The 27,838-nt window shown below is 44.7% G+C and overlaps 2 protein-coding genes across 2 annotated transcripts in view; one reads left to right on the forward strand and one right to left on the reverse strand.

The window, feature by feature from the left end:
- Positions 1–469: 469 nt before the first annotated feature.
- On the reverse strand, positions 470–12,078 carry LOC139175446 (pecanex-like protein 3). The gene is made up of 4 exons (XM_070766570.1): positions 11,099–12,078; positions 1,619–1,812; positions 581–683; positions 470–475 (listed from the first exon to the last, which is right to left on the reverse strand). The coding sequence occupies exons 1-4, from the start codon at positions 11,249–11,251 to the stop codon at positions 470–472; spliced, it is 456 nt and encodes a 151-aa protein (XP_070622671.1). The 5' UTR covers positions 11,252–12,078.
- A 6,696-nt stretch (positions 12,079–18,774) lies between these two features.
- The window catches only part of MAP3K11 (mitogen-activated protein kinase kinase kinase 11), a 45,545-nt gene continuing 36,481 nt past the window's right edge, over positions 18,775–27,838 (forward strand). Inside the window, exon 1 of the mRNA XM_070766042.1 lies at positions 18,775–19,870. Within this exon, the coding sequence (XP_070622143.1) occupies positions 19,156–19,870 (715 nt within the window). The 5' untranslated portion in view covers positions 18,775–19,155. The remainder of the gene's footprint in view (positions 19,871–27,838) is intronic.

Consider the following 27,838-nt stretch of genomic DNA (forward strand, 5'->3'; position numbering starts at 1 on the left):
TGCTTTTTCCTGTGTTTTGTATTTGGCTGAATTACGCCTTGCACTATCATTTATTCCTGACAACAAGGACTGTTTTGGTTAACCCTTTTTTTGTTTGTTTAATACAAGTTTGCTGATTAGAACAGCACGTGTGTGTTTGATTTCTTTTCCTTGGACTGTTACGCATTGCCTGAGCCCAGTCAGGCAGAACACATTCAGGATCGGGTCCCTTATCTCCTCTTCCTCCTCCTCAGACTCTGGCAAATCCCTCAGTCGCAGGTTCTATAGCTTCTGCAGGCTTCTCACACTCACTCTCCCTCCTTCTCCGGCTCGCTGTCTGACTCCTCCGACAGCCACACAGGCCGACCATGCCCAGATGGCCGCAGTTCATCAGGCCAGAGGGCCTGGCTGCGAGCCAACCACAACAACCAGCTTGTAACATTTAGTACAAGAGATAAAATATCTAAATATTTGAGCTCTTGCACTAAAGTCAAACCTGCATTGCAAAACAAAAGAAAACAAAACAAAAACAGAAAGTCCAATTGCCTCCTGAAAAAAAAGCACCTTTGGGACAAGCCGACCCAAATTTTCTCCCCCTTACCATGACTTGGTTGAACCCGAAAACAGAATGCTGCGAACTGCATCTCACTGGCGGGGTAGAACTCACTTTACGGAACACGGTCATCTCGACGCCTCCAGGGTCCCTGCGGAGAAAAAAAGAAGGGGCGGAGTGTTTTGGCCCGTCCGAGTCCCGCTCAGCTGATCACGGATTTTGAGGATCGAGAGACGGGTGTGTTTTGGTATTGATTGATTGATTGATTGGATTTGTATGCCGCCCCTCTCCAGAGACTCGGGGCGGCTAACAGCGACAATAAAACAGTGTACAATAGTAATTTGGTATTAGAAATGATTAAAAATCAATTAATATAAAAACCAAACATACATACATACATACCATGCATAGAATTGTAAAGGCCTAGGGGGAAAGAGGATCTCAATTCCCCCATGCCTGGCGGGAGAGGTGGGTTTTAAGTTGTTTACGAAAGGCAAGGAGGATGGGGGCAGTTCCAATCTCTGGGGGGAGTTGGTTCCAGAGGGCCGGGGCCGCCACAGAGAAGGCTCTTCCCCTGGGTCCTGCCAGGCGACATTGCTTAGTTGACGGGACCCGGAGAAGATCCACTCTGTGGGACCTAACTGGTCGCTGGGATTCGTGCAGCAGACGGCGGTATCCTAGCCCCGTGTGGTTAGCAGCCGAGTCTGATAGGGAGGAGGTCGGAGAGGATGTGGAGTCAGGGGCTGAAAGCCAACCAGGGACTGTTGCACCCCCAAAGGTGACCATGAGTGACTTAGGAGACAAGGCGGAGCCCCTTCTTGATGCAAGAGTGCGCAGGGCTATTAGCAGACAAGAATGGCTTAGGACAGTGATGAAGAACCTTTTTTAGCTTGGGTGTCAGAAATATGTATCTGTCGTCAAGGGTCTGAATTCTGACCACACGCCCGTGGGGCACGATGTAACAGACGTTAAGTGAGAAAAACAATTCGTAAGTCACTTTGGATAATGCCGTCGTAACTTCGGTCGGTCAATAAACAAACTTTTGGTTAAGTCGAGGGCTGCCTGCACTAGGCGGCCTTTACTCACCTGGTCAAGTTGTCGTCATCAGCGGCTGCTCTCTCGTCGGCCTTGCCGGCTTCTACCAGAACCGAATTTTTTTCCACGATCTCCCCCTGGTCGAACATGGTGTGGAGGCGGTAATTGACAGCTTTAACCGTGGTAAAGAAGACGGCCACTACCGCGCAGTAGATCCCCGTGACTATGATGCTGGGGGGCATCACCTGCCAAGGGAGAAGGACACAAAGTCAATACAGGCAAGTCCTCGAGATTATGACCGCCACAGAGCACCCAAAAATGTACGTTGTTAAATGAGAAATCAGAGGCCTGTTCCATTTTACGATTTTCCTCGCTGTGGTTGTTAAGTGAACCCCCGCAGTTCCTGAACGAGTTAATACGGCCATTAAGTGAATCTGATCTCCCCTTTGACTCGGTCGCAAAAGGGGAATTGCAGGATCCCGGGACACTGTAGCCGTCATAAATCTGAGTCAGTTGCCAAGCATTCGAGTGCAAATCACGTGACGGTGGGGGCTGCTACAAATGGTCGTTAAGTGTGAAAAGTCACCTTTTTTTCTTTATTTATTTAAAATATTGATTGATTGATTGATTATTTGGTTTTATATGCCTCCCCTCTCCAAGGACTCAGGGCAGCTTACAATAAATAAAAAGACAATGCAGTGTTCCCTCGATTTTCGCGGGGTCAAACTTTGTGAATAGCGTATACCACGTTTTTTCAAAAAATATTAATTAACAAAAACTTCACTATTTTTTTTCTATACCACGTTTTTCCCCGCCTGATGATGTCTTACGTCATCACCAAACTAATAATTTTTGCAAATAAATAACAAAAAAATAATAATAATTGTTAATAAATAATTATGTTTATAAATATCAGGATCACTAAGTGTCTTATTCAATGGTGAGTACCAGTAATAATGGTGAGTAAATGGTTGTTAAGGGAATGGGAAATGGTAATTTATGGGTTTAAAGTGTTAAGGGAAGGCTTGTGATACTGTCCACAGCCAAAAATGGTGTATTTACTTCCGCATCTCTACTTCGCGGAAATTCGACTTTCGCGGGCGGTCTCGGAACTCATCCCCCGCGAAAATCGAGAGAACACTGTATACCTCAAAATCCAATTAATTAAAATTAGAAGTTACACCCAAAAACTAAAGAACCAATTAAAATACTCACATATCCATTCAATCAACAATCCCACTATACATTCATCGGCCTGGGGGTAGAATCTAATGACCCCAAGCTTAGCGGCATAGGTGAGTCTTTAGACTCTTACGGAAGGCGAGAGGGGTGGGGGGCAGTACGAATCTCCAGGGGGAGCTGATTCCAGGGGCCCCCACAGAGAAGGCTCTTCCCCTAGGTCCCGCCAAAAGACATTGTCCAGTTGACGGGACCTGGAGAAGGTTGACTCTGTGGGACGTGACTGGTTGCTGGGATTCACCCGGCAGAAGGCGGTCCCAAACTTTCAGTTGAGTCTGGAAACCAATTGGCAGCCAGTACAGGCCGCGGAGTGTTGGAGAGATGTGGGTGTCTGGGTAATCACATGACTGCTCACGCTGCTGCACTCTGCACAATTTGTAGTTTCCAAACATAGTTTTTTTATTGAACAGTTTTAAAAAAAGAATGACATATGAATACAAAATACAGTGGTACCTCATGATACGAACCCCTCATGATATGAACCCCTCGTGATACGAACCCGGGGTTCGGAAATTTTTTGCCTCTTCTTACGAACTTTTTTCGGCTTATGAACCCACCGCGAATCGCGAAATGGCGCTCTGCTGGGCGCCACTGCCCGGCTGTCACCTTTTAAAACAGCCGGGGGGCTTCTCGGCATTTTCCCAAACCCGAACTTTCCGGGTTCGGGTTCCGGAGGCCGCCGAGAAGCGCCCGGCTGTTTCAGAAGGTGACAGCCGGGTGGCGGCGCTTCTCGGCGGTCTCCCAAACCCGAACCCGGAAAGTTCAGGTTCGGGAGAACGCCGAGAAGTCCCCCCGGCTGTTTTAAAAGGTGACAGCCAGGCAGCGGCGCCCAGCGGAGCGCCATTTTGCAATTTTTTTTTTCTTTTTGCACGGATTAATCGCTTTAACATTGTTTACTATGGGAAACAATGTTTCGTCTTACGAACATTTCGCCTTAGGAACCTACTTCCGGAACCAATTAGGTTCGTAAGACGAGGTATTACTGTAATACATATAAACAGAATCAAAATACGTACAGGGAAAAATACATAGACACAAATAACGAGAAAGAAAGAAAAAACAACAAGTAACCTCAACGTGACATGACACAACCTTATATAACATATAACAATTAGTTATTATTCATTTTGCAGTTTAGGAAAATGTATCCCTTTTTTTCCCAGCGCCGTTGTAACTTCGAACATTCACTAAATGAACTGTGGTCGTCGACGGGGTCACACATCAGGCAAAGGGACACTGCTAGTTATCATTGCATCCATGAAGCTAAACAGGGATGCCTATCAAAAACCAGACCTGTCCTGGTGTGTAAACTCACACTCGTTTGGCCCCACTGTGGCATTGTCAATTTAGATAGGAGATCCTCAATTTGCGACCACAACTGAGGCCAAATTACTAAGCAAGACAGTTGTTAAGTAATTCCCCCCCCACCCTCCACAATATTTAAAAAAAAAAGATGTTGAGACTCTTTGGAAAGTGTGCGGAGAAAAGCAACAAAGAGGATTAGGGGACTGGAGGCTTGCAGGAATTGGGCATGGTTAGTTTAATGACTACTGTAACACTCTCTACATGGGGCTACCTTTGAAGAGTGTTCGGAAACTTCAGATCGTGCAGAATGCAGCCGCGAGAGCAATCATGGGCTTCCCCAAATATGCCCATGTTTCACCAACACTCCACAGTCTGCATTGGTTGCCGATCAGTTTCCGGTCACAATTCAAAGTGTTGGTTCTGACCTATAAAGCCCTTCATGGCACCGGGCCAGATTATCTCCGGGACCGCCTTCTGCTGCACGAATCCCAGCGACCGATTAGGTCCCACAGAGTTGGCCTTCTCCAGGTCCCGTCAACTAAACAATGTGGTTTGGCGGGACCCAGGGGAAGAGCCTTCTCTGTGGCGGCCCCGGCCCTCTGGAACCAACTCCCCCCAGAGATTAGAATAGCCCTCACCCTCCTTGCCTTTCGTAAGCTCCTTAAAACCCACCTCTGCCGTCAGGCATGGGAGAACTGAGATATTCTTTCCCCCTAGGCTTCTACAATTTATGCATGGTATGTCTGTATGTATGATTGGTTTTATAACAAGGGTTTTTAGCTGTTTTAATATTGGATTGTCACATGCTGTTTTTATCATTGCTGTTAGCCGCCCCGAGTCTACGGAGAGGAGCGGCATACAAATCCAGTAAGTAAGTAAGTAAGTAAGTAAGTAAGTAAGTAAGTAAGTAAGTAAGTAAATATAAGTAAATAAATAAATAAATAAATAAATAAATAAATAAATAAATAAATAAATAAATAAATAAATAAATAAGAAAAGAAGGACCAGGGGAGACAAGATAGCAGTCTTCCAATATCTCAGGGGTTGCCAGAGGGAGTCAGGCTATTCTCCAAAGGGCAGAAGAAGAAGCAATGGGTGGAAATTAAATAACAAGAGAAGCAACTTAGAACTATGGAGGAATTTCCTGGCAGCAAGTACAGTTAAACCAGGGGAACAGCTTGCCACTTGTGGGTGCTCCATCCCTGGAGGTATTTCAAGAACAGATTGGACAGCCATTTGTCTGAAATGGTATAGGGCAGTGATGGCGAACCTATGGCATGGCTGCCACAGGTGGCACACGGAGCCATATCTGCTGGCACGCGAGCCGTTGCCCTGGCTCAGCTCCAATGTGCATTTGTGTGCCGGCCAGCTGATTTTTGCCTTGCATAGAAGCTCTGGAAGGGCGTTTTTGGCTTCCAGAGAGCCTCCAGGGGGATGGGGGAGGTTGTTTTACTCACCCCTGGCTCCACAGAAGCCTTTGGAGCAGTGCTTCTCAACCTCAGCAGTTTGAAGACGTGTGGACTTCAACTCTCAGTGTTGCTGGCTGGGGAATTCTGGGAGTTGACGTCCACACATCTTCAAACTGCTAAGGTTGAGAAACATTGCTTTGGAGCCTGGGGAGGGCAAAACACGAGCCTACTGGGCCCACCAGATGTTGGGAAACAGGCCATTTCTGGCCTCCAGAAGGCCTTCCAGGGGGCAGGGGAAGCTGTTTTCGCCCTCTCTAGGCATTGAATTATGGGTGTGGGTACTCATGCATGTGGGATAGCATGCGCTGACCCTCTTTTGGCACCCGAGGAAAAAAAGGTTTGCCATCACTAGTATAGGGGTTGGACTAAAATACCTCCAAGGTCCCCTGTTATTCTGTTAAGTAGGGCGATTACAGCCACTCTCAAACTCAGCCCAGTTTTTCCCAGTCTGGATTTGTTCTGGGGGCGGATAGAGAGGCTCACCATGTGGGTCCAGAGGTTTGATTGCAAGGATGGGGGGGTGTTTCCCCCCCCTTTTCCATTCATCACGGCTAGATGGGACGTGGGGGGAAAAGTGGATTTGAGCCTCTCCGTTGGGAGAGGCAGGAGGCGAGGGGCGTCTCTGCACTATTTCACAGCTCTTCCCTTAAAATAGGGGTGTGAGTGATGTGATGCTGCCAACAGCAGGAACACACCGGACTGCGGTGTCGCAAGTTGTAGGCTGGCAACCCCAAACACACACACCTACCCCACTAAAAAACCAAAAAAAATCAATTCTAAAATAATAATAAGTCTTTCATGGACCCCAACATTCCAGCAATTAAACAAGTGAGCTAAGTCCACCCATCTTAATGCAAGCTGGCTAGGGGATTATGGGAGTTGAAGTCCACCCATCTTAAAACAAGCTGGCTGGGGGATTCTGGGAGTTGAAGTCCACCCATCTCAAAGAAGCTAGCTTGAAGGATTCTAGGAGTTGTAGTCCACCCATCTTAAAGCAAGCTGGGTGGGGGATTCTGGGAGTTGAAGTCCACCCATCTTAAAGCAAGCTGGCTAGGGGATTCTGGGAGTTGAAGTCCACCCATCTCAAAGCAAGCTGGCTAGGGGATTCTGAGAGTTGTAGTCCACCCATCTTAAAACAAGCTGGCTAAGGGATTCTGGGAGTTGAAGTCCACCCATCTTAAAACAAGCTGGCTGGGGGATTCTGGGAGTTGAAGTCCACCCATCTCAAAGAAGCTAGCTTGAAGGATTCTGGGAGTTGTAATCCACCCATCTTAAAGCAAGCTGGGTGGGGGATTCTGGGAGTTGAAGTCCACCCATCTTAAAGCAAGCTGGCTAGGGGATTCTGGGAGTTGTAATCCACCCATCTTAAAGCAAGCTGGGTGGGGGATTCTGTGAGTTGAAGTCCACCCATCTCAAAGAAGCTAGCTTGAAGGATTCTGGGAGTTGTAGTCTACCCATCTTAAAGAATTCTGGCTGGGGAATTCTGGGAGTTGAAGTCCACCCATCTTAAAAGTTGCTAAGGTTGAAAAACACTGGATTAAGAGGAAATGTTAGACAGCGATGCCTCTTAAAAAAATGTAATATAACCCGCTCCTTTGTGAATTACAGTGGGGTAATAACATTTCCAATTAGGGATGGATTCCTGTTTTGACCTGGTCCTTCCCTTTTGCTGCAGCTCCTAGACATTTTTCCGGCTTCCCAACTCTGTAAAGGCCATTTTTTACTCAACCCCCAGGTTCATGGGAAAAGACAGTTTGTTTTGATTGCTTTAATCCATTCATGAATACCACTAAGGGATGGCCGGCACTGTTATTTTTAAAGTTCAAAGAAGCCTAGAGATGGAAAATGCCATTCAGGTTCCAGAATGTCCCCTCTTTGTCAGGGTGGGAACCCAACCCAAAGAACTTTTATTGCAATTTTTATTTTTATATTGTTATAAGCCGCCCTGAGTCTTTTTAGGATGGGGCGGAATAGAAGTCAACTATATAATTTGAGACGCAAATCTCTGTTGTTAAGCTAGACAGTCGTTAAGTGAGCTTTACTCCATTGGAGAGGTTGGGAATGTTTTTAACAAGTTGTGTGGTGTTATTAGTTGTGTTATAGCTAAGTGTGTGTATTGCCTACTGTCTGTCTTTGTTAATTGTATATGGCCTACTGCTATGCCATTTGTTAAAAGGGCATTATAAATAAACATTAATAATAATAATAATAATAATAATAATAATAATAATAATAATAATTGTTGTTGTTGTGGTTAGCTCTGGTCCAGCTCCTGCCCCAAGGACTGTGGATGTGGGGGAGACATCCACATGCTGCAGGCCTGCTTTGCCCCCGGTGGAATCTGCTGATGAAGGCTCCCCTGACCAAGAAGACATGAGTGACAGGGAGGAGGAGAGTGTGGCAGACAGCTCAGAAGGAGATCAATTATCTAGCTCCTCCTTGGATTCAGAACAAGAGTTAATGATACAGCCACGCATGCGGAGAGCGATGCATAGGCAACAACAACTGAGAGATTATTATCAAAGAAAATGAGGCCACCTGTGGTTCGGTGGGGCTGTGGTCATTAGTGAGGCTGCTATAAAGAGCAGCCTGTGGGTTTCGTGACTGCTTTACTGACTTTGACCTTTTGTGTGCTGATTTTCCCCCGCTTTGAAACTAAACCAGAGCAAAGTGTGTTTCACTTTGTGAAAGAAGAAGGACTGTGAATTGCCTCACAGCTGCAAGCTAAGTATCACAGAACTGATAAGGGACTTGTACAAATTACCAGTTTGTTTGGAGACGAGTGCTCTTTGCTATACCAAAAGAGGGCTTAGGTTAAGTGAATTTTCCTTATAAAGAACATTGCTTTGAATTTTCAAAGGTGTGTGTGTCTGAAATTTGTACCTGTGAATTTTTGGGAGGAGTCTACCAGAGAGCCCGACAGAACAAATAATAATGATGATGCTCAAAACAATCCCGACAACTTTGGCTTAAAAATACAGGTAGATCTCATCTTACAACAATTTGTTTAATGACTGTCCGAAGTTGCAACAGCCCTCAAAAAAGTTAACTTATGAACGTTTTCCCACACTTATGACCATTGGCAGCATCACGTGATCAAAATTTTGAAGCTTGGCAACCGTTCCTATTAATGACGGTCATAACGTGACCAGGATCGCGCGATCTGCCTGACAAGCAAATTTCAAGGGGGAAATCAGACTCACTTAATGACCTTTAAAAAGTATGGTGCTTCATTTAACTGTGGCAAGAAAGGCCATTAAAAAAACAAAGGTCTCGTTTAACAACAGGAAGTTTGGGCTTGGCCGTGGTTGTAAGTCGAGGACTTCCTGTATCGAAAGGGCAAGCTACCCCCTGTCAGGGCCGCCAATGAGCCCATTGTTTAATTCCACCCCCCGACACACACTATCGTTCAGTGGAGATCGGCTTCCCGTTAACTAAAACCCACTATTCCATTTCTTGCACTTTGGAACAAGAAGAACAAGTTTAAACTTTCCTCGATGTAACGTCTTTCCAAACAAAGCCGACTGCTTTGTTTGAAGAGGACTAGTGCGTTTCCCGTAAAAAAAACCAACAAAATACTTTCTCAAAAGCGAAAGGGATTGATTGAAGCCTGGATTCGCACGCTTGACACATGCACTCACCTACTTAAACGATCAAGATTCAGACACACACACACACCTCAGGCTTGTTTCTATAAAATCAGAAATCTCAATTTATTTTTGTATTTGTTCGATGTTTATCCTGCCTTTGCTGAACTCAAGAAAGTGGGCAAACCTAATACTTCCTCCTTTTCTTATACCCCCCCCCCCACAACAACCACCCTGTGAGGTGGATTGGGAAGAGGAAGAGAGAGATTTGTGATCCCGCTGTATAGAGCGCTGGTGAGACCAAATTTGGACCACTGTGCTCACTTCTGGAGACCCCCACCTACAAAAAGATATTGATAAAATTGAACGGGTCCAAAGACGGGCTACAATAATGGTGGAAGGTCTTAAGCATAAAACTAATCGGGAAAGACTTATAATAATGATGCTTAAAAACTTATCAGGAAAAACTTCATGAACTCAATCTGTATAGTCTGGAGGACAGAAGGAAAAGGGGGAACATGATCGAAACATTTAAATATGTTAAAGGGTTAAACAAGATTCAGGAGGGGAGTGTTTTTAATAGGAAAGTGGACACAAGAACAAGGGGGCACAATCTGAGGTTCGTTGGGGGGAAGATCAGAAGCAACGTGAGAAAATATTATTTGACTGGAAGATGCTTGGAAAAAGCTTCCAGCAGACGTGGTTGGTAAATCCACAGTAACTGAATTTAAACATGCCTGGGATAAACATATATCCATCCTAAGATAAAATACAGGAAATAGTATAAGGACAGACTAGATGGACCATGAGGTCTTTTTATGCCATCAATCTTCTATGTTTCTATGTTATTGACCCAAAATCTGAAACTGGCTTTCACACCTAATATAGCACTACAATTCACCATCTCCTGGCGATTGGCCCAAAGTCACCCAGTTGGTTTTTGTCCTAAGGTGGAACTAGAATCCCACTATCTCCTGGCGATTGGATCAAAGACACCCAGCTGGTGCATCACTAAGTCGGTGTCCTCTCGAACGGGATCCACTGCCAGGTGCATGGACAGCTGGCGGGCCACAACACACGCTTTCCCCCTTGACTTCACTTGTCACAAAAGGAGATCCCGTGATCCCGGGAGACACTGCGACCATCATAAATATGAAACCGGTTTTCAAACATCCAAATTTTGATCCATGGGAATGCTGCCAATGGTCGTTAAACGTGAAAAATGGTCATCGGTCACTCTTTTCCGTGCTGTTGTAACTTCGAACGATTGCTAAATGTATGGTTGTAAAGCGAGGAGTAACCTGAACACAATGTGTGTTAATCGGCATTTGATTCCGCCTGCATGAAACCAAAATTTCAGGGCCCTCAGCTACTCTCTTGCTTGTCTTGAAATTCAAACTAAGTTTTGTGATTTCCCTGTTTTGACTTCTGGCTTTGGAAAAACAACGTAGCTTTTAATCCGGGTTACGGAAGCAATAATTCTAAACTATCCATGGCAACTAATTGATTTACGAATCCACCCCTTCCAGAATCTTCAGCATCCTTATTGATTCTTTAATGCACTAAAATGATCCGCAGGTTATATTTTCGTTCCCATTCAACAGGATGGATTCCAAGAATAAGATATTCTGAGCACCAACCAGACAGCAGGCTCAGAAAGGGGCCTTGGCTAAACTGTTATTATTACAGGCAGTCTCAATTTATGGTGAAAACTGTGCCCCAAATTTTGTTAAAGTGAGATTTGCCCCATTTTATGACTTTCCTCGCTATAGTTTGTTAAATGAATCCCTGCCATGGTTATCCATGGGACGTGGCGGCTTAGCGGCGAAGAACCTGTTGATCGAAAGGTCGGCAGTTCGAATCCCTAGTAGTACATAAGTTTAAATCTTATTGCTATTTAGGGGTTTATGACCCCCCCCCCAACGACTCACCATGTAGAGCAGGAAAGGGAGGATGAGCAGAAAGATCCAAGTGTAGAGGTGGAAACAATTGGAGAAAGTGCTCTGATGCGGGTCGAAGAACCAGCCGCCTGTCAGCGAAGCCCAGACGCCCTGGCGTAAGATCTGGAGGACCTGCGACCCCATATCCACAGTGGGGCCGCCTCTTCTTCGCCCTCGTCGTCGTCTTCCTCCTCCTCTTCCTCGCCGTCCTCCTCCTCCTCCTCCCGAGGGAACACCACTAGCCAGCTGGCGCTCCCAGGGGCCTTCATTAAGGCAGCTTGAGTCCCATGATCTGGAAGGGCTGGGGAATCCAGAACCCGCTTCTGCCCGGCTGGGAAGGCCCACCAGCCCTTCCTGGGGTGCCCAGGGCTCCTCAGGGGCCTGGGCCGACCCTGCAGGGCTGGCAGGTGGATGCAAATCCCCCCTACAATATGGGACGACCCCCCCACCTTCTGGCTGCTCCTCTCCTCCTTCAGCCCCGCTCCTCACGCCATGGGGGTGCCCCGTGGAGGACCCAGGGGTAGCCACGCAAGGGCGGGGAGGGGAGGCCGCCCCCCCAAAGGGGGTCCCAGGCAGCAGGGGTGACCAGAGGCCCCCAACACTGCCTACAAGGGGAGGCCCCTCCACGCCTGGGCCATGGGAGCCTCGGCCAGGATTGGGGGGTTAAAGGCCAGGTTGGGGGTTGCAGACCCGCTTCCAATTCCCGGGGGTCCCCTGGGGAAACTGGGGGGCAGCATAAATCCTCAACGCCCTCGAAACTCCCCCCTGCGCGACTCAGTCGCCAAACGCGTCCGGCCCTCGTCCACTTCCGGGTCAAGGGTCAGCCCCGCTCGGCCTGAGGCGCCGAGGTGTGGGGGGAGGGGATTCTCGGCGCTGGAACCTCAAAGCAGGGACTGGGGAGGCCGGAAGAAGCGCCCGAGCAGCTGCAGGAGAAGCGGCGGCACTGCGCATGCGGAGTCCCCTCACGTCCGCTTTGCCAGACCGGAAGTTGAGGCGGAAGAGGGAAGCTAGAGGGAGGAGTCAGTGTGCGATAGGGGGCTGCGAAGAGCTAGGAAAAATCAGAGGGGGAGAGGCAGGAAGAGAGAGGAGGCGGTGGTGAATGAAGATTAGATAGATAGACAGACAGACAAACAGACAGACAGACAGACAGATAGATATTTATAGATATAAAGATTATAGAACAGAATATGGAATAGAATTGTTTATTGGCCAAGTGTGATTGGACACACATGGAATTTGTCTTTGGTACATAAAAGAAAATATACATTTGCCAAGAATCATGAGGTACAACACTTAATGATTGTCATTGGGCACAAATAAGCAATCAGGAAACAGTATAAATTGTAAGCAACAAGTTACAGCCATACAGTCATAAGAGGGAGGAGATGGGGGATAGAAATTAAAAAATGGTCAAGTATAGTTTTTAGACTGAAAACAGGTTCAAAATAATATATGGACGATGGGAAAACACATCACATATAAATAAGTTAAACATATAGAGGAAAAGTGTATTCGTGTATGGCTGTGTATCGGGATGCGACATAAAGAATAAAGAAGATAAAGTAAAGAAAATATGTGTGTGTTATCTAGAGAAAAGTATTTGTGCTAACAGCCACAATAAAATTCTTCATTTATAGAGAAAAATGTGAGTAGCTAAATAGTGCACAAGAAAGCAAAATTGTGTGTGCTACACACATCTTATATGGAAAAATATAAAAGTATGCAAAGATAGGGTTTATAAAAGCAAATGTATGTGTCTATAGATAGCACAAAATACGGAAAGAATATGTAAAAAGATATAAAACCATGTGCATGCATATTGAGAGAATAAACAGGTAAAAATATATATAAAGTACAGTATAAATGTTTGTACTGGTAATAGTAAAATACATTGCAGGATTATGAATGTTTTTTCTACAAATGTAGTCCAGCCAGCACCACAAGGTTGGCGTAAATTGTACTCCAATTCAATATAAACAATTGCAATTCAACGATATTTTATTTATTAAGCTTTACTTGATACTGGGCAAGGATGGTAAATATCAGTTCCCAATTCCTACCAAGTACTAGTTTATTTATTTGTTTGTTATATTTGTCAAACAAGTATAGAATTATAGTTTGTATTAACATTAAAGTAATCCTGAAACATTCCAAATAATGAAATGACGTTCTTTAATATTACTATCTCTAGGTGATAACTGTTTCCCAACAGACTTCACGCTTCCTTATCGCCCTTAACAAGGAAACGGTGGGGCGCGTGCGTGAATGACTGCCACGGAACCAAATGCGCATGCGAATCATGGGCCGACGGAGGACGGGTGGACATCCTCCAAGGGAAACTCTCATGATAATGCGCATGCGTCCATTCCCTGACGTTTAACTGCCCTGGTATCTTTACTACAAAGGCGTTTAAGCGTTGCACTACTTGCCATTGGGTCCATTCCCTTTGAGTGGCAGTCTTCTCCCCCAATGAGAAATGAGTTTCGATTCCAGGCTTTGCAAGTCATGAGCTGGAAAGTGATTCTTGCTGATAGATACTACAGTACTGTACTGTATACTGTATTAATATTAACTTCACATTTACAATAAAGCCTCAGGCTGGCCTGAAGGTCTCCAAGGTGTCCACTAGGTGGCAGCAGAGGTATAGAAAAGTAACGTTGCCACCATCTATTGGTTGTCCCAAATTTTGCATCCCAAGATAATATTTTTAATTTGCTTATACTGTAGTTACTATTTTTAAATACTTACCACATCACCTTTCATAACCGTTGCATCATCATTTTGGAGCTATTTCCTTAAGCAAAACACTGAAACGGGATGATGATGGGCAAAATATCAGTGGAAGACTTCCTACTTTATGTATTTATTCATTTATTAGAATTTGCAAAAGAAAAACAAGAATAAAAGAATAAAACTACAATGGCAGAACGACAGGCACGTTAGTGCAATTTTAGTGATTACTTAAATATGAAGTAAGGTCCCACGGAAGTCAAATTTGTGGCTGAAACTGAAAATTTGTATCTGAAACAACTGATTATTTATTTATTTATTTATAGATCCAGATTTATTTATTAATCAGATTTGTATGCCGCCCCTCTCTGAAGACTCGGGGTGTCTAACAACAATAAAAAGACAATGTAAACAAATCTAATATTAAAAATAATCTTAAAAAACCCAATTTAAAGAACCAAACATACCATGTATAAATTCTATAAGCCTAGGGGGAAGGGAAAATTTCAATTCCCCCATGCCTGACGACAGAGGTGGGTTTTGAGGAGCTTACGAAAGGCAAGGAGGGTGGGGGCAACTCTGATATCTGGGGGGAGTTGGTTCCAGAGGGTCGGGGCCACCACAGAGAAGGCTCTGCCCCTGGCTCCCGCCAGACAACATTGTTTAGTCGACGGGACCCAGAGAAGGCCAACTCTGTGGGACGTAACTTGTCGCTGGGATTCGTGCAGCAGAAGGCGGTCCCGGAGATATTCTGGTCTGATGCCATGAAGGGCTTTTTAGGTCATAACCAACACTTTGAATTGTGACCGGAAACCGATCGGCAACCAATGCAGACTGCGGAGTGTTGGAGAAACATGCGCAAATTTAGGAAAACCCATGATAGCTCTCGCAGCTGCATTCTGCACGATCTGAAGTTTCCAAATTAATTTGTTTATTTGTCAGACATGTACATAAGGTAGCAGGTGTAGGTATAAACATAAACATAAGCAAAGTAAGTACAGATAAAGGAGGACAATAGGACAGTAAGACGGGCGATAGGCACGCTGGTGCGCTTATGCACACCCCTCTTAGGAATGGGGTGAGGTCGACAGCAGACAGTCTAAGGTTAAAGATTTGGGGATTTGAGGAAGAAACCACAGAGGCAGGTAGTGCATTCCAGGCATTGATCACTCTATTGCTGAAGTTGTATTTTCTGAGTTTGCAGTGGGTTACATTAAGTTTGTATCTATTATGTGCTCGTGTATTGTTGAGGTTGAAGCTGAAGTATGGCAGATGATTTTACGAACTTTAAAGAATGTTATGGAATTTTATGAATTCAGGTAGGGCATTCCAGACTTTGATTTGATTTGATTGATTTTATTTTATTTTATTGGATTTGTATGCCGCCCCTCTCAGTAGACTCGGGGCGGCTAACGACAGTAGTAAACAGCATATGACAATCCAATACTAAAACAGTTAAAAAACCTTATTGTAAAACCAAACATACATACAGACATACCATGCATAAAATTGTAAAGGCCTAGGGGGAAAGAGTATCTCAATTCCCCCATGCCTGGCGGCAGAGGTGGGTTTTAAGAGGCTTACAAAAGGCAAGGAGGGTGGGAGCAATTCTAATCTCTGAGGGGAGTTGGTTCCAGAGGGCCGGGGCCGCCACAGAGAAGGCTCTTCCCCTGGGTCCCGCCAAGCGACATTGTTTCGTTGACGGGACCCGGAGAAGACCCACTCTGTGGGACCTAACTGGTTGCTGGGATTCGTGCAGCAGAAGGCGGTCCCTGAGATAGTCTGGTCCGGTGCCATGAAGGGCTTTATAGGTCATAACCAACACTTGGATAACTCTGTTACAGAAATCATACTTTTTATAGTCAAGTTTACAACAATGTACATTAAATTTAAAACCACCACTACTGATAGCTGATGGACTGACCTAGGATGGCATCAGTCTACTAACCCTCTGAGCATGGTGGCAGTGCTGAAAAAAACCTCAAATCTCCCAAAATCCTCTCCCCCAAGAAGCATGGATCCCAGATTTTAGATGCCTTCTATAAATTAAATCTAGGGCTACCTATATTGATACGATCCGCTGAAAACACTTCTGCAAAAAAAAGAGAGAGGGAGAAAACTTGCACCAGCTCAGAACGAAGACTCATTCAGACGTTCAAATAGATGTGGCTTTCCTTATTTGGTGCAAGCAGCAAATCCCGCATAATAATAATAATAATAATAATAATAATAATAATAATAATAATACCGTCGGCTGGTGGGACGCAGGGGAAGAGCCTTCTCTGTGGCGGCCCCAACCCTCTGGAACCAGCTCCCCCCCCAGAGATTAGGATTACCCCCACCCTCCTTGCCTTTCGTAAACTCCTTAAAACCCACCTCTGCCATCAGGTATGGGGGAACTGAGACAAGTGAACACAAGAACAAGGGGACACAATCTGAAGTTAGAGCAAAAGCAGAAAATATTATTTGACTGAAAGAGTAGTAGATCCTTGGAACAAACTTGCAGCAGACGTGGTAGATAAATCCACAGGAACTGAATGTAAACATGCCTGGGATAAACATATATCCATCCTAAGATAAAATACAGAAAATAGTATAAGGGCAGACTAGATGGACCATGAGGTCTTTTTCTGCCATCAGATTTCTATGTTTCTATGTTTGTCGTAAGTTTGCAAATTATTATTATTATTATTATTATTATTATTATTATTATTATTGTTATTATTATTATTATTATTATTATTATTATTTATTAGATTTGTATGCTGCCCCTCTCCGTAGACTGTTTCTATCTCCCCTTGCCTATGCAGTTTTATGTATGGTATGTTTGTGTGTATGATTTTTAAATAATGGGGCTTTTAGACTTTTAATGTTAGATTTGTTATTTTAGACTTTTAATATTAGATTTGTCATTGTATGTTGCTTTATCACTGTTGTGAGCCGCCCCGAGTCTGCGGAGAGGGGCGGCATACAAATCTAATAAATAAATAATAATAATAATAATAATGATAATAATAATAACAATAACAACAACACCAGAGAAACTGCAAAAACCTGCACTACTTGGAACATCATATATTTTAAGAAGATACTTAGTTGATATACCTAGGATGCTTTAAGAAGAAGAGGAAGAGGAGGAGAAAACTTAGGCGATATCAGGATCTTAAAATTGAACTATGAGGACTCTGGCTTAAACCAGTACAGGTAGTCCCGGTTGTAATGGGCACACTAGTTGCTGTGCCAAAAGACCTCAGCCAGCATTTGAAAACAATAAACATTGACAAAACCACAATCTGTCAGTTGCAAAAGGTTTTGGTAAGTGTTCAAATTGTGATATTGTGATATTGTGATACGAAATCCAGCATATCAATCTTGTTTGCTGTATATTACTCATTTTTGTGAATAAAATGATGATGATAATAAATAATAATAGTAATAGTAATAGTAATAATAATAATAATAATAATAATAATAATAATAATAGAAAAATACTTGGATCTGTGTGCATCATACGAAAATACATCACACAGGCCTAGATGCTTGGGAAGTATTTGATTTGTGATACTGTGATACGAAATCCAGCATATCAATCTTGTTTGCTGTATATTACTCATTTTTGTGAATAAAATGATGATGATAATAATAAATAATAATAATAATAATAATAATAATAATAATAATAATAATAACAACAAAGAAAAATACTTTGGATCTGTGTGCATCATACGAAAATACATCACACAGGCCTAGATGATTGGGAAGTATTTGACTTGTGATACTGTGATACAAAATCCAGCATAACAATCTCGTTTGCTGTGTATTACTGTTTTTTGTGAATAAAATAATAATAACAATAATAATGATGTAGATACAATTGTATCAATCATTGGCACCAGTCAGTGGGGTTTGTGACACTTTTTTAAATGTTCGGTTGACTGAGTTTCATGTTTAATGAATAAAAGAGATAAGAGGAAGAGGAAGAAGGGAGGAGAAGGAGGAGGAGAAGAAGAAAGTAATTTTGCAAATTGCTTAAGACCCACCTATATCGCCAGGCATGGGGGAATTGAGACATCTCCCCCAGGCTTATATAGTTTTATGTATGGCATGCTTGTGTTGTATGGTTTTTAAATGATGGGTTTTGAGATGCTTTTTTAATATTAGATTTGTTACATTGTCACATTGTTATTATTATTGTTGTGAGCCGCCCCGAGTCTCCGGAGAGGAGGGGCATACAAATCTAATAAAGTATTATTATTATTATTATTATTATTATTATTATTATTATTATTATTATTATTGGAAGAAGGGAGGAGGAGGTAAGAATGAGGAAGAAAAAGAAGGAAGAAGAAGGGAGGAGGAGGTGAGAAGGAGGAGGAGGAAGGAAGGAAAGAAAGACAGACAGAAAGAAAGGAAAGAAGGAAGGAAGGAAAGAAAGAGAGAGAGAGAGAAAGACAGACAGGAAGGAAGGAAGGAAAGAAAGAAAGAAATGCAGGCAGGCAGGAAGGAAGGAAAGAAAGAAGGAAAGAAAGAAAGAGAGAAAGAAAGGAAGGAAAGAAAGAAGGAAAGAAAGGAAAGGAAAGAAAGAAGGAAAGAAAGAAAAGGAAAGAAAGAAAGAAAGACAGGCCATCAGACTCTCCAGATCCCTCGATCCTTCCAAGCGCCCTGGAGGATCCCTTAGGCACCCCAGCTCCCATCATCCCCAACATCATGGGAACCGGAGTTCCCCAAATTCGGAGAAAAGCAGCAGCAGCAACAGCATCGCCGACGCTGGCGCCACTCCCCCGGGGTTGGCAAAAGCGGGCGAAGAAGGCGGCGCCGGGCTGGGCTCCAACGCGGGGCCGGCCTCGCCTCGTCTTCCGTCGGGGAAGGGAGCGCCAGCCAGCCGGGAGACCCGCCTCCGAGCGGGGCAGTCCCAGCCGGGCCGACCCGCCCTCGCCTTCTTTGCCCGTCCGGCGCTCGGAGGAAAGGACGGAGCGCTCCGCCAGCCCGGGCAGACGAGCCGTCGGGGGGCTCTGAGCAGATCGGGGTCGGTCTCCCTTTTTTTTTGGCCAGGATCCGGGAATCCCCCGATCGGATCCTCCGCGGAGGAGGAAGCCAGCCGAGCGCGGAAGGCGAGATCCACCCGGGGCCTCCGCCCGCGCCCACGGAGGAGGAAGAGCTGGCGGCGCCCGCGGGCGCCACGGAAGCCTCGCAAGGCATGTAGAGCCTTCCCAGGGTTGCAGACGTGGACCGGCTTTCCCGACGGGCGGGGCTTGGAGCTCGCTCTCCCCGTGGTCTCCTTTCCATGTCCCTGGACCCGATGAGGCCCGGAGGCCCCCATGGAGCCACTGAAGAGCATGTTCCGCAAAGCTCCTCTGGTAGGTGGATGGGGCCCAACCTCCCGGGCAGGAGGTACCACCACTTACGCCAACCCGGTCTGGACGGCGTTGTTTGACTACGAGGCCACCAGCACGGACGAGCTGACCCTGCGCAAGGGGGACTTGGTGGAAGTCTTGTCCTGGGACTCGGCCATCTCCGGCGACGAGGGCTGGTGGGCCGGGAAACTCAACGACCGAGTGGGCATCTTCCCTTCGAATTATGTCTCGCTCAAGACGGCGGCGTATCCGGCCCACGGGGACCCCCCCGAGGCGGACTTTCGGGACCTGACGTTAGAGGAGGTGATCGGGGTGGGGGGCTTCGGAAAAGTCTACCGGGGCAGCTGGAAGGGGCAGTTGGTAGCGGTCAAGGCGGCCCGCCAGGATCCGGACGAGGACATCAGTACCACGGCCGAGCGCGTACGCCAGGAAGCACGTCTGTTTGCCATGCTGAAGCACCCCAACATCATCGCCTTGAAGGCCGTCTGCCTCCAGGGGCCCAACCTGTGTTTGGTGATGGAGTACGCGGCCGGGGGACCACTTAGCCGGATGCTGACGGGACGCCGCATCCCGCCGCACATCCTCATCAATTGGGCAGTCCAGATCGCACAGGGCATGGAGTACCTGCACTGCGGCGCCATCGTGCCCGTCATCCACCGGGACCTGAAATCCAACAACAGTAAGTCCTTGGGGAGAGATTGATCTAGATTTGAACCCACGTCTGGGTTCAACTCTAGATCGGTCTAGATTTGAACCCGCGTCTGGCTATAGGGGGTCACAGCCGAGCTGGACCATGGCTCCAAATTTATTTATTTATTGATTGATTGATTTAATTCGACGTCTGTGCCACCCAATCCCAAAAGACTCAAAATTCAGTTTTGCCCTAAGTCCTTGGGGAGAGGTCAGTCTAGATTTGAACTCGCATCTGGCTATAGTATAGGGGGTCGCAGCTGAGCTGGACCATGGCCCCAAATTGATTTATTTATATTTAATTCGACGTCTATGGAACTCAATCCTGAAAGGACTCAAAAATTCAGCTTGGCCCTAAATTTTCTACCCCTCTTTTAACGCTGCTGCCATTTTTTATACCTTGACGTACGACCCTAAATTTCTATTGCTAAGCAAGACGTTTGTATAAGTGTGTTTTTCCCCGTTTTACAACCTTGCTTGCCGTCGTTTTTAAGTGAATTATGCCGGTGTTAGATTGGCTTTGCTTGTCAGAAGATCCCCCAAAAGATCCCATGATTCTAGGACACGGAAACTGTCAGAAATACATGCCAGTTGCCAAGCACCCAAAATTTTGATCGTATGACTTCAATCATGAAGTGTGAAAAATGGTCCTAAATCTTTTTTTCCTGGTGATGTTGTCATTTGGAACGGGCATTAAATGAACTGTTTGAAGTGGTGCAGTGCCTGTATTTATATTTATTTATTTCTTACGTTGTTTTTTTAAAATTTACCTATTATTTTATTTTTTAATCTTTCTCATAGAGCAGTGTTTCCCAACCTTGGCAACTTGAAGATATTTGGACTTCAACTCCCAGAATTCCCCAGCCAGCATTCGCTGGCTGGGGAATTCTGGGAGCTGAAGTCCAAATATCTTCAAGTTGCCAAGGTTGGGAAACACTATCATAGAGAAAGGGGTATGGATGGGACAGTTCAAAACATGAAAATAGCAGCTGGACCAATCAAAGCCCTGTTTACAAATTGCACAGAAAAAGCGGCCATTTTGAAATTTTGGACCACTCTCTGCATTTTTCCTGCGTCCTGGAAATTTAAAAGAAATTCTAATTTGGGCGGCTCTCATCTTTTTTGCTTCCAACCAGTTTCCAGATTTCTCCATTCTACCTGGGTTGGGTCCCTTGAAATGTTGGGGTGACATTCAAAAGCTCTCACACCTATCTTGTTAACCTTGCATTGTCCCGTTGTTTGAGTCATTTCTGAGGAAAATTGTGGGATCCAACACAGATTAATTCATTCAAATTCTAGCTTCAGCTGAGGGGACTTCAACTCCCAGAATTCCCCAGCCAGCTATGTTTACAGGGGAATTCTGGGAGTTAGTCCATTTTTAAAGTTTCTAAGGTTGAAAGACACTATTTTAGATCAATGTTTCTAATTTAAGATGGGGAGGGACTTCAACTCCCAGAATTCCCCAGCCAGCTATGTTTATGGGGGAATTCTGGGAGTTGAAGTCCATTTGTTTTAAACTCTCTTAAGGCGGAGAAATTTCTATACGTTTCTCAACCTGGGAAATTTTAAGAGTTGGACTTCAACTCCTAGAATTCCCCAGCCAGCCATGCTTGCTTGGGAATTCTGGGAGTTGAAGTCCATTTATTTTAAAGTTAAAGAAACTTTAAAATAGTTTCAGAGATAGGCAAACTTGGCTCTTCTATGACTTGTGGGCTTCAACTCCCAGAATTCCTGAGCCAATCTTACTAGCTCAGGAATTCTGGGAGTTGAAGTCCATTTATTTTAGAGAAACACTGCTCTAGATCAGGGGGTAGGCAAAGTTGGCTCTTCTATGACTTGTGGACTTCAACTCCCAGAATTCCTGAGCTAATCTTACCAGCTAAGGAATTCTGGGAGTTGACGTCCATTTATTTTAGAGAAACACTGCTCTAGATCAGGGGGTAGGCAAAGTTGGCTCTTCTATGACTTGTGGACTTCAACTCCCAGAATTCCTGAGCCAATCATACTAGCTCAGGAATTCTGGGAGTTGAAGTCCATTTATTTTAAAGTCAAAGTTAGAGAAACATTGATTTATCTCAACCACTTTAAGATGGGTGGACTCCAACTCCCAGAATTCTGGGAATTTAAGTACCTAGACTCCTAGTTCCTAGACACGAGCCTTCCCCAGCTGTCCTGGGTCTAAGACAAGTGTGCCTCTGATCATACACAGAGTTATCTCTCTTCGTCAGGTTCCACTTAGCCGAGATAGGCACAGGGTGAGATTTTTTAAACCAGAGAGACCCATACATGAGGGAAAGGCCCAGCCCATTCTCTTTCTCCCCCTTCTCCTCCTCCCCCCCACTGGCCATCTGATCCCCGGTTCTAATCCCAAAGTTTTGCCACCAGCTGATGACTGAAGCTGACCCGATTGACCCACGAGGAGGAAGTGACGGTGATAATCGTCTCTCCCGGCCTCGCGTTTCCTCTCGTAAAGGGCGCGATGCCTTATTTTTCTTTCCATGCAAAACAAGGCCGAGAGATTTCCGCTGGAAACCCGGGCAGAGAAAACTGGGAGATTTCTTGCAAAGTGAATTCCAGGGTGTGTTGCAAAGTAGTAGAAGGGGCTAGCTATTGTAAGCTCAAGTGGGCAGGGGCTTCCATAGGATCTGAGAAAGAAAAATAATAATAATAACTTCGCACCTGTGCAGAGTTCGGGCGTTGCAATGTTAGAAGCTGGGGTTGCAAAAAAAGTCCATTTAGTGACGATGGCACTGAAAAAAAAGCGACTGAGGACCGTTTTCCACACTTACGACCATTGTAGCATCCTCCACGGGTCAACAGGATTTGTCCGTTGACAACACTCATATTTGTAATAGTCACAGTGATTCGCTTTTGCGGTCTTCTGACAGGCAAACTCAATAGGGAAACCAGATTTAATTGAGCACTGTGGTACTCATTTAAGAACTGCAGTGATTTACTTAACAACGGTGGTGAGAAACATTGTAAAATGGGGCAAAATCACTTAACAAACTTCTCACTTAACATACGTTTAGGCTCAGTTGGCGTCGTAAGACGAAGCGGTAGGGCCACTGAAAAAAAAGTGACTTAGGGACTATTTTTCACACTTATGACCGTTTTCCGCCACGGCCACGTGATCAACATATGGATGCTTGGCAACTGGAGTGTGTATTTGTGACATCTGCTGTGTCCCAGGGTTGTGTGACTGCCTTTTGTGATCTTTTGAACAAGCAAATTCAGCCAGATTCATTTAAAGAACCATGTCATTAATAATAATAATAATAATAATAATAATAATAATAATAATAATAATAATAATATGATGTTAGATTTGTATGCTGCCCCTCTCCAAATACATTAAGTTAATGTCTTAATGTTAAGACATTAATAATAATAATAATAATAATAATAATAATAATAATAATAATTTATTGGATTTGTATGCTGCCCCTCTCCGTAGACTCGGGGCGGCTAACAACAATGATAAAAACAACATGTAACAATCCAATAATAAAAACAACTAAAAACCCTTATTATAAAACCAAACATACAATGCGTAACTTGTAATGGCCTAGGGGGAAGGAATATCTCAACTCCCCCATGCCTGGCGGTATAAATGAGTCTTGAGTAGTTTAGGAAAGACAAGGAGGGTAAGGGCAGTTCTAATCTCCGGGGGGAGCTGGTTCCAGAGGGCCGGGGCCGCCACAGAGAAGGCTCTTCCCCTGGGGCCCGCCAAACGACATTGTTTAGTCGACGGAACCCGGAGAAGGCCAACTCTGTGGGACCTTATCGGTCGCTGGGATTCGCGTGATTAACTTAACAACGGCGGTGATTTATTTAACAACGGTGGCAGCCGAGGTTGTAAAATAAGGAAAGGGTCCCTTAAACAACCGCTTTATTTAGCAAAGGGAAATCTGGGGAAATCCGTAAGCCAAGGACTTCCTTCTCAATAAAATGAGGGATTTCTTCATGCAAAACCCGTTTCTTGAGCTACGGAACTCACTTTCCTAAGCTATAGAGATCGTGGAACTGCAGTGGGAGAGAGTACCAGAGGTCATCTAGTCCAACCCCAGGTAGGATTTGCCATCAGATAGTAAGATACATTAGGGGGGGAAACCTCCTGAGGATATGACTTGTAAATACCGTAGTCTAACCACGAAGGTTATGGGTTCTCCATCTCTGGGTTTTTAAGGAAGAGGTTGAATCACCACTTCTCATGAATAAATTTAGTGGCGGTCCTTGTACTCTGCAAAGGGGTGGACTAGATGACCTTTGGTGTTCTCTTCCAGGCTCAAAACGCTGTGATTCTAAGAGGTGAATGTTCTCCGGATTTATTTTAACCTGTTTTAATTCTGAAGCACGGTCTCCCAGCCATGACCACCCATAATGTGCTGAACTACAGCTCCCATCATCCCCATCCTAACCTATTAGAAGTTGCAGATCAGTTGGATGAAGGAGGCCAACCCAGTTGTGCTCTTATTTGTTTTGTGATGCTTACAGCAAGTTGTGTTGAAATGGTTTGCCTGAAATTGGATCTTTTTTTCCCGTGCAGCTTCTTTGTATTTGTATTTATTTGTATTTATTAGATTTGTATGCCGCCCCTCTCCGAAGACTCGGGGCGGCTAACAACAATATAAAAAGACAATGTAAACAAATCTAATATTAAAAACAATCTAAAAAAACCCCAATTTAAAGAACCACTCATACATACAAGCATACCATGTATAAATTCTATAAGCCTAGGGGGAGGGAATATCTCAATTCCCCCATGCCTGACGACAGAGGTGGGTTTTAAGGAGCTTGTGAAAGGCAAGGAGGGTGGGGGCAACTCTGGTTCCAGAGGGTCGGGGCCGCCACAGAGAAGGCTCTTCCCCTGGGTCCCACCAAACGACATTGCTTAGTCGACGGGACCCGGAGAAGCTAACTCTGTGGGACCTAACCAGTCGCTGGGATTCGTGCGGCAGAAGGCGGTCCCGGAGATATTCTGGTCCAGTGCCATGAAGGTCTTTATAGGTCATAATCAACACTTTGAATTGTGACCGGAAACTGATCGGCAACCAATGCAGACTGCGGAGTGTTGGTGTAACATGGGCATACTTTGGGAAGCCCATGATTGCTCTCGCAGCTGCATTCTGCACGATCTGAAGTTTCCGAACAGTTTTCAAAGGTAGCCCCATGTAGAGAGCGTTACAGTAGTCGAGCCTCGAGGTGATGAGGGCATGAGTGACTGTGAGCAGTGACTCCCGGTCCAAGTAGGGTCGCAACTGGTGCACCAGGCGAACCTGGGCAAACGCCCCCCTCGCCACAGCTGAAAGATGGTTCTCTATTGTGAGCTGTGGATCGAGGAAGACGCCCAAGTTGCGGACCCTCTCTGAGGGGGTCAATAATCCCCCCCCAGGGTTATGGATGGACAGATGGAATTGTCCTTGGGAGGCAAAACCCACAGCCACTCTGTCTTGTCTGGGTTGAGTTTGAGTCTGTTGACACCCATCCAGGCCCCAACAGCCTCCAGGCACCGGCACATCACTTCCACTGCTTCACTGACTGGACATGGGGTGGAGATGTAAAGCTGGGTATCATCAGCGTACTGATGATACCTCACCCCATGCCCTTGGATGATCTCACCCAGTTGTGACCAATCCTGTCTCAAAAGCGGAATTTGAACCCAGATCCAAAACCTAAAAAGAGGCATGTTTAGACATAGGAGGCGGAAATGTTAAGTAAAAGGATTGGCTTGCAAATTTCTAATTTTAATTGCGATTCTAACTGGCTTTGCACGAGACAAGGAATAAATACATGGCAAAATGCAGGTGACACGAAGTTCTCAACTTACAACCTTTCGTTTAGTGACTGTCTAAAGTTACAATGGTGCTGTAAAAAGTGACTTATGACCATTGTTGACACGACAGCCACAGCATCCCCGTGGTCACGTGCTCAAAATTTGGGCGCTTTAGTGGCTGACTCATATTTACGACGGTTGCAGTGTACGTGATCCTCTTTTTGTGACTTTCTGTCAACGGGGTAGCCAGATTCACTTAACAACCACGTGGTTAACTGAAGAAATGCACTGATTTGTTTAACAAAGGTCGTAAAATGGAGCAAAACTCACTTAATAACCGTCCTGCTTAGCAGTGTAAACTTCAATCACCTCAATTGCAGTCGTAAGTCGAGGACTCCATATATTAAAAAACAGTTCGAGGAAAACCTATTTCCACATTTGGAAACAAGACCACAGGTAGGTCCTCAATTTACACAACTACGAGCACAACTTCTGTTGCTAAGCAGGACGGTTGTTATGGGAGTTGCGCCTCATTTTACGCCCTTTTCTTGCCACGTGTTTAGCAAAGGACTGTGGTTGTTAAGTGAACCACACCACACCTGACTTCTCCCATTAACTTTGCTTGTCGGAGGACTGCTGGGAAGATGTTGCTCCCGTTGAGCCCCCGAATCCCACGTCCGTCGTAAAATTGATCCCAAAATTTCCGTCGCTTGAGGGAAGCGTTTGTTAAGTGAGCTTGGCCTCATTTTACGACCTTTTGTGCCGCAGTTGTTAAGCGAATCGTTGCCGTTGTTTTAAGTGAATCCGGAACTTGTTGGAAGGTCGTAAAAGGGGAATTGCATGATCCCAGGGACCCTTCAAGGGTCGTAAGTATGAATCAATGGCCAAGCATCTGAATCGTGACCATGGGGATGTTGCAAACGGTTGCTAAGTGTGAAAACGGTCCCAACTCACATTTTTTTAGTGTCGTCATAACTTGGAACGTTCATTCAGCAAACTGTTACAAGTCGAGGTTTATACATGTACGTGACGGTTGCCGAGGGCTTGAATTTGAATCAGTTTGAGTCCAACACTCCCATCCATAATATATACGTATGTATGTATGTATATGTCACATGTTTTTGCTGAATTTGAAAATTAAAGTAGACTAGGGTAGATCTATTTCGGCCTTGTTCTGGCCTCATCAACTCGCCATACCCTCACTGGGATTTGGACTTGCAGCCTTTGCCTTGTAAGGCAGAGAATTAACCTCTAGGGCTATAGTAGATTTTCACGGGTATATGTATGTAGGCTGTTGTGAGTTCGGGTTTTTCCCTGTGTAATATTTTGAGTGTCTTTGCGATGTTTCGGAGGAAATCACATTCGCCATCATCAGGCTGAAGTTATTGGCTTCGTGCTGCTTTGAATATTTGAATATTCAAAGCAGCACAAAGCCAATAACTTCAGCCTGATGAGGGCAAATGTGATTTCGCTGAATCATGGCAAAGACAGTCAAAATATTACATGGGGAAAAACCCGATCTCACAACAATCTATATTATATACAGTATATATAATGTAGATTGTTTTTGCTGAATTAAAAATTCAGTAAAAACATGTAATAATGTATGTATGTATGTATGTGTGTGTGTGTATATATATATATATTTGTGTATATATATATATATATATATGTAGATTGTTCTGAGTTCGGGTTTTGCCCCGTGTAATATTTTGAGTGTCTATGCGACGTTTCGGTGAAATCACATTCACCATCATCAGGCTGAAGTTTTAAGCTTCGTGTTGCTGTAAATATATATATATTCCATTTTACAACAACACGAAGCTTGGAACTTCAGCCTGATGATGGTGAATGTGATTTCACCGAAACGTCGCATAGACATGCAAAATATTACACAGGGCAAAACCCGAACTCAGAATAATCTACATACATATACCCGTGAAAATTTACGAAAACAAATATATGTGTGTGTGTGTGTGTGTGTGTGTGTGTGTGTGTGTATGTATATATATATATATATATATATATATATATATATATATATATATATATGTAGATTGTTCTGAGTTCGGGTTTTGCCCTGTGTAATGTTTTGCATGTCTATGCGACGTTTCGGTGAAATCACATTCACCATCATCAGGCTGGAGTTCCAATCTTTGTGTTTTTGCAAATGAATATTAG

Source organism: Erythrolamprus reginae, chromosome 13 (assembly GCF_031021105.1).
Source record: "Erythrolamprus reginae isolate rEryReg1 chromosome 13, rEryReg1.hap1, whole genome shotgun sequence".
Lineage (NCBI taxonomy): Eukaryota > Metazoa > Chordata > Lepidosauria > Squamata > Dipsadidae > Erythrolamprus > Erythrolamprus reginae.

What these genes read in the sequence shown, in the direction of transcription:
- LOC139175446 (XM_070766570.1), bottom strand. Translation starts at nt 11,251, where the DNA reads ATGGGGTCGCAGGTCCTCCAGATCTTACGCCAGGGCGTCTGGGCTTCG. An exon ending in TCCCTTTCCTGCTCTACATG is followed by an intron (nt 1,813 to 11,098) that starts GTGAGTCGTTGG and finishes CTCCCTTGGCAG; the next exon opens with GTGATGCCCCCCAGCATCAT. An exon ending in GATGACGACAACTTGACCAG is followed by an intron (nt 684 to 1,618) that starts GTGAGTAAAGGC and finishes TTTTCTCCGCAG; the next exon opens with GGACCCTGGAGGCGTCGAGA.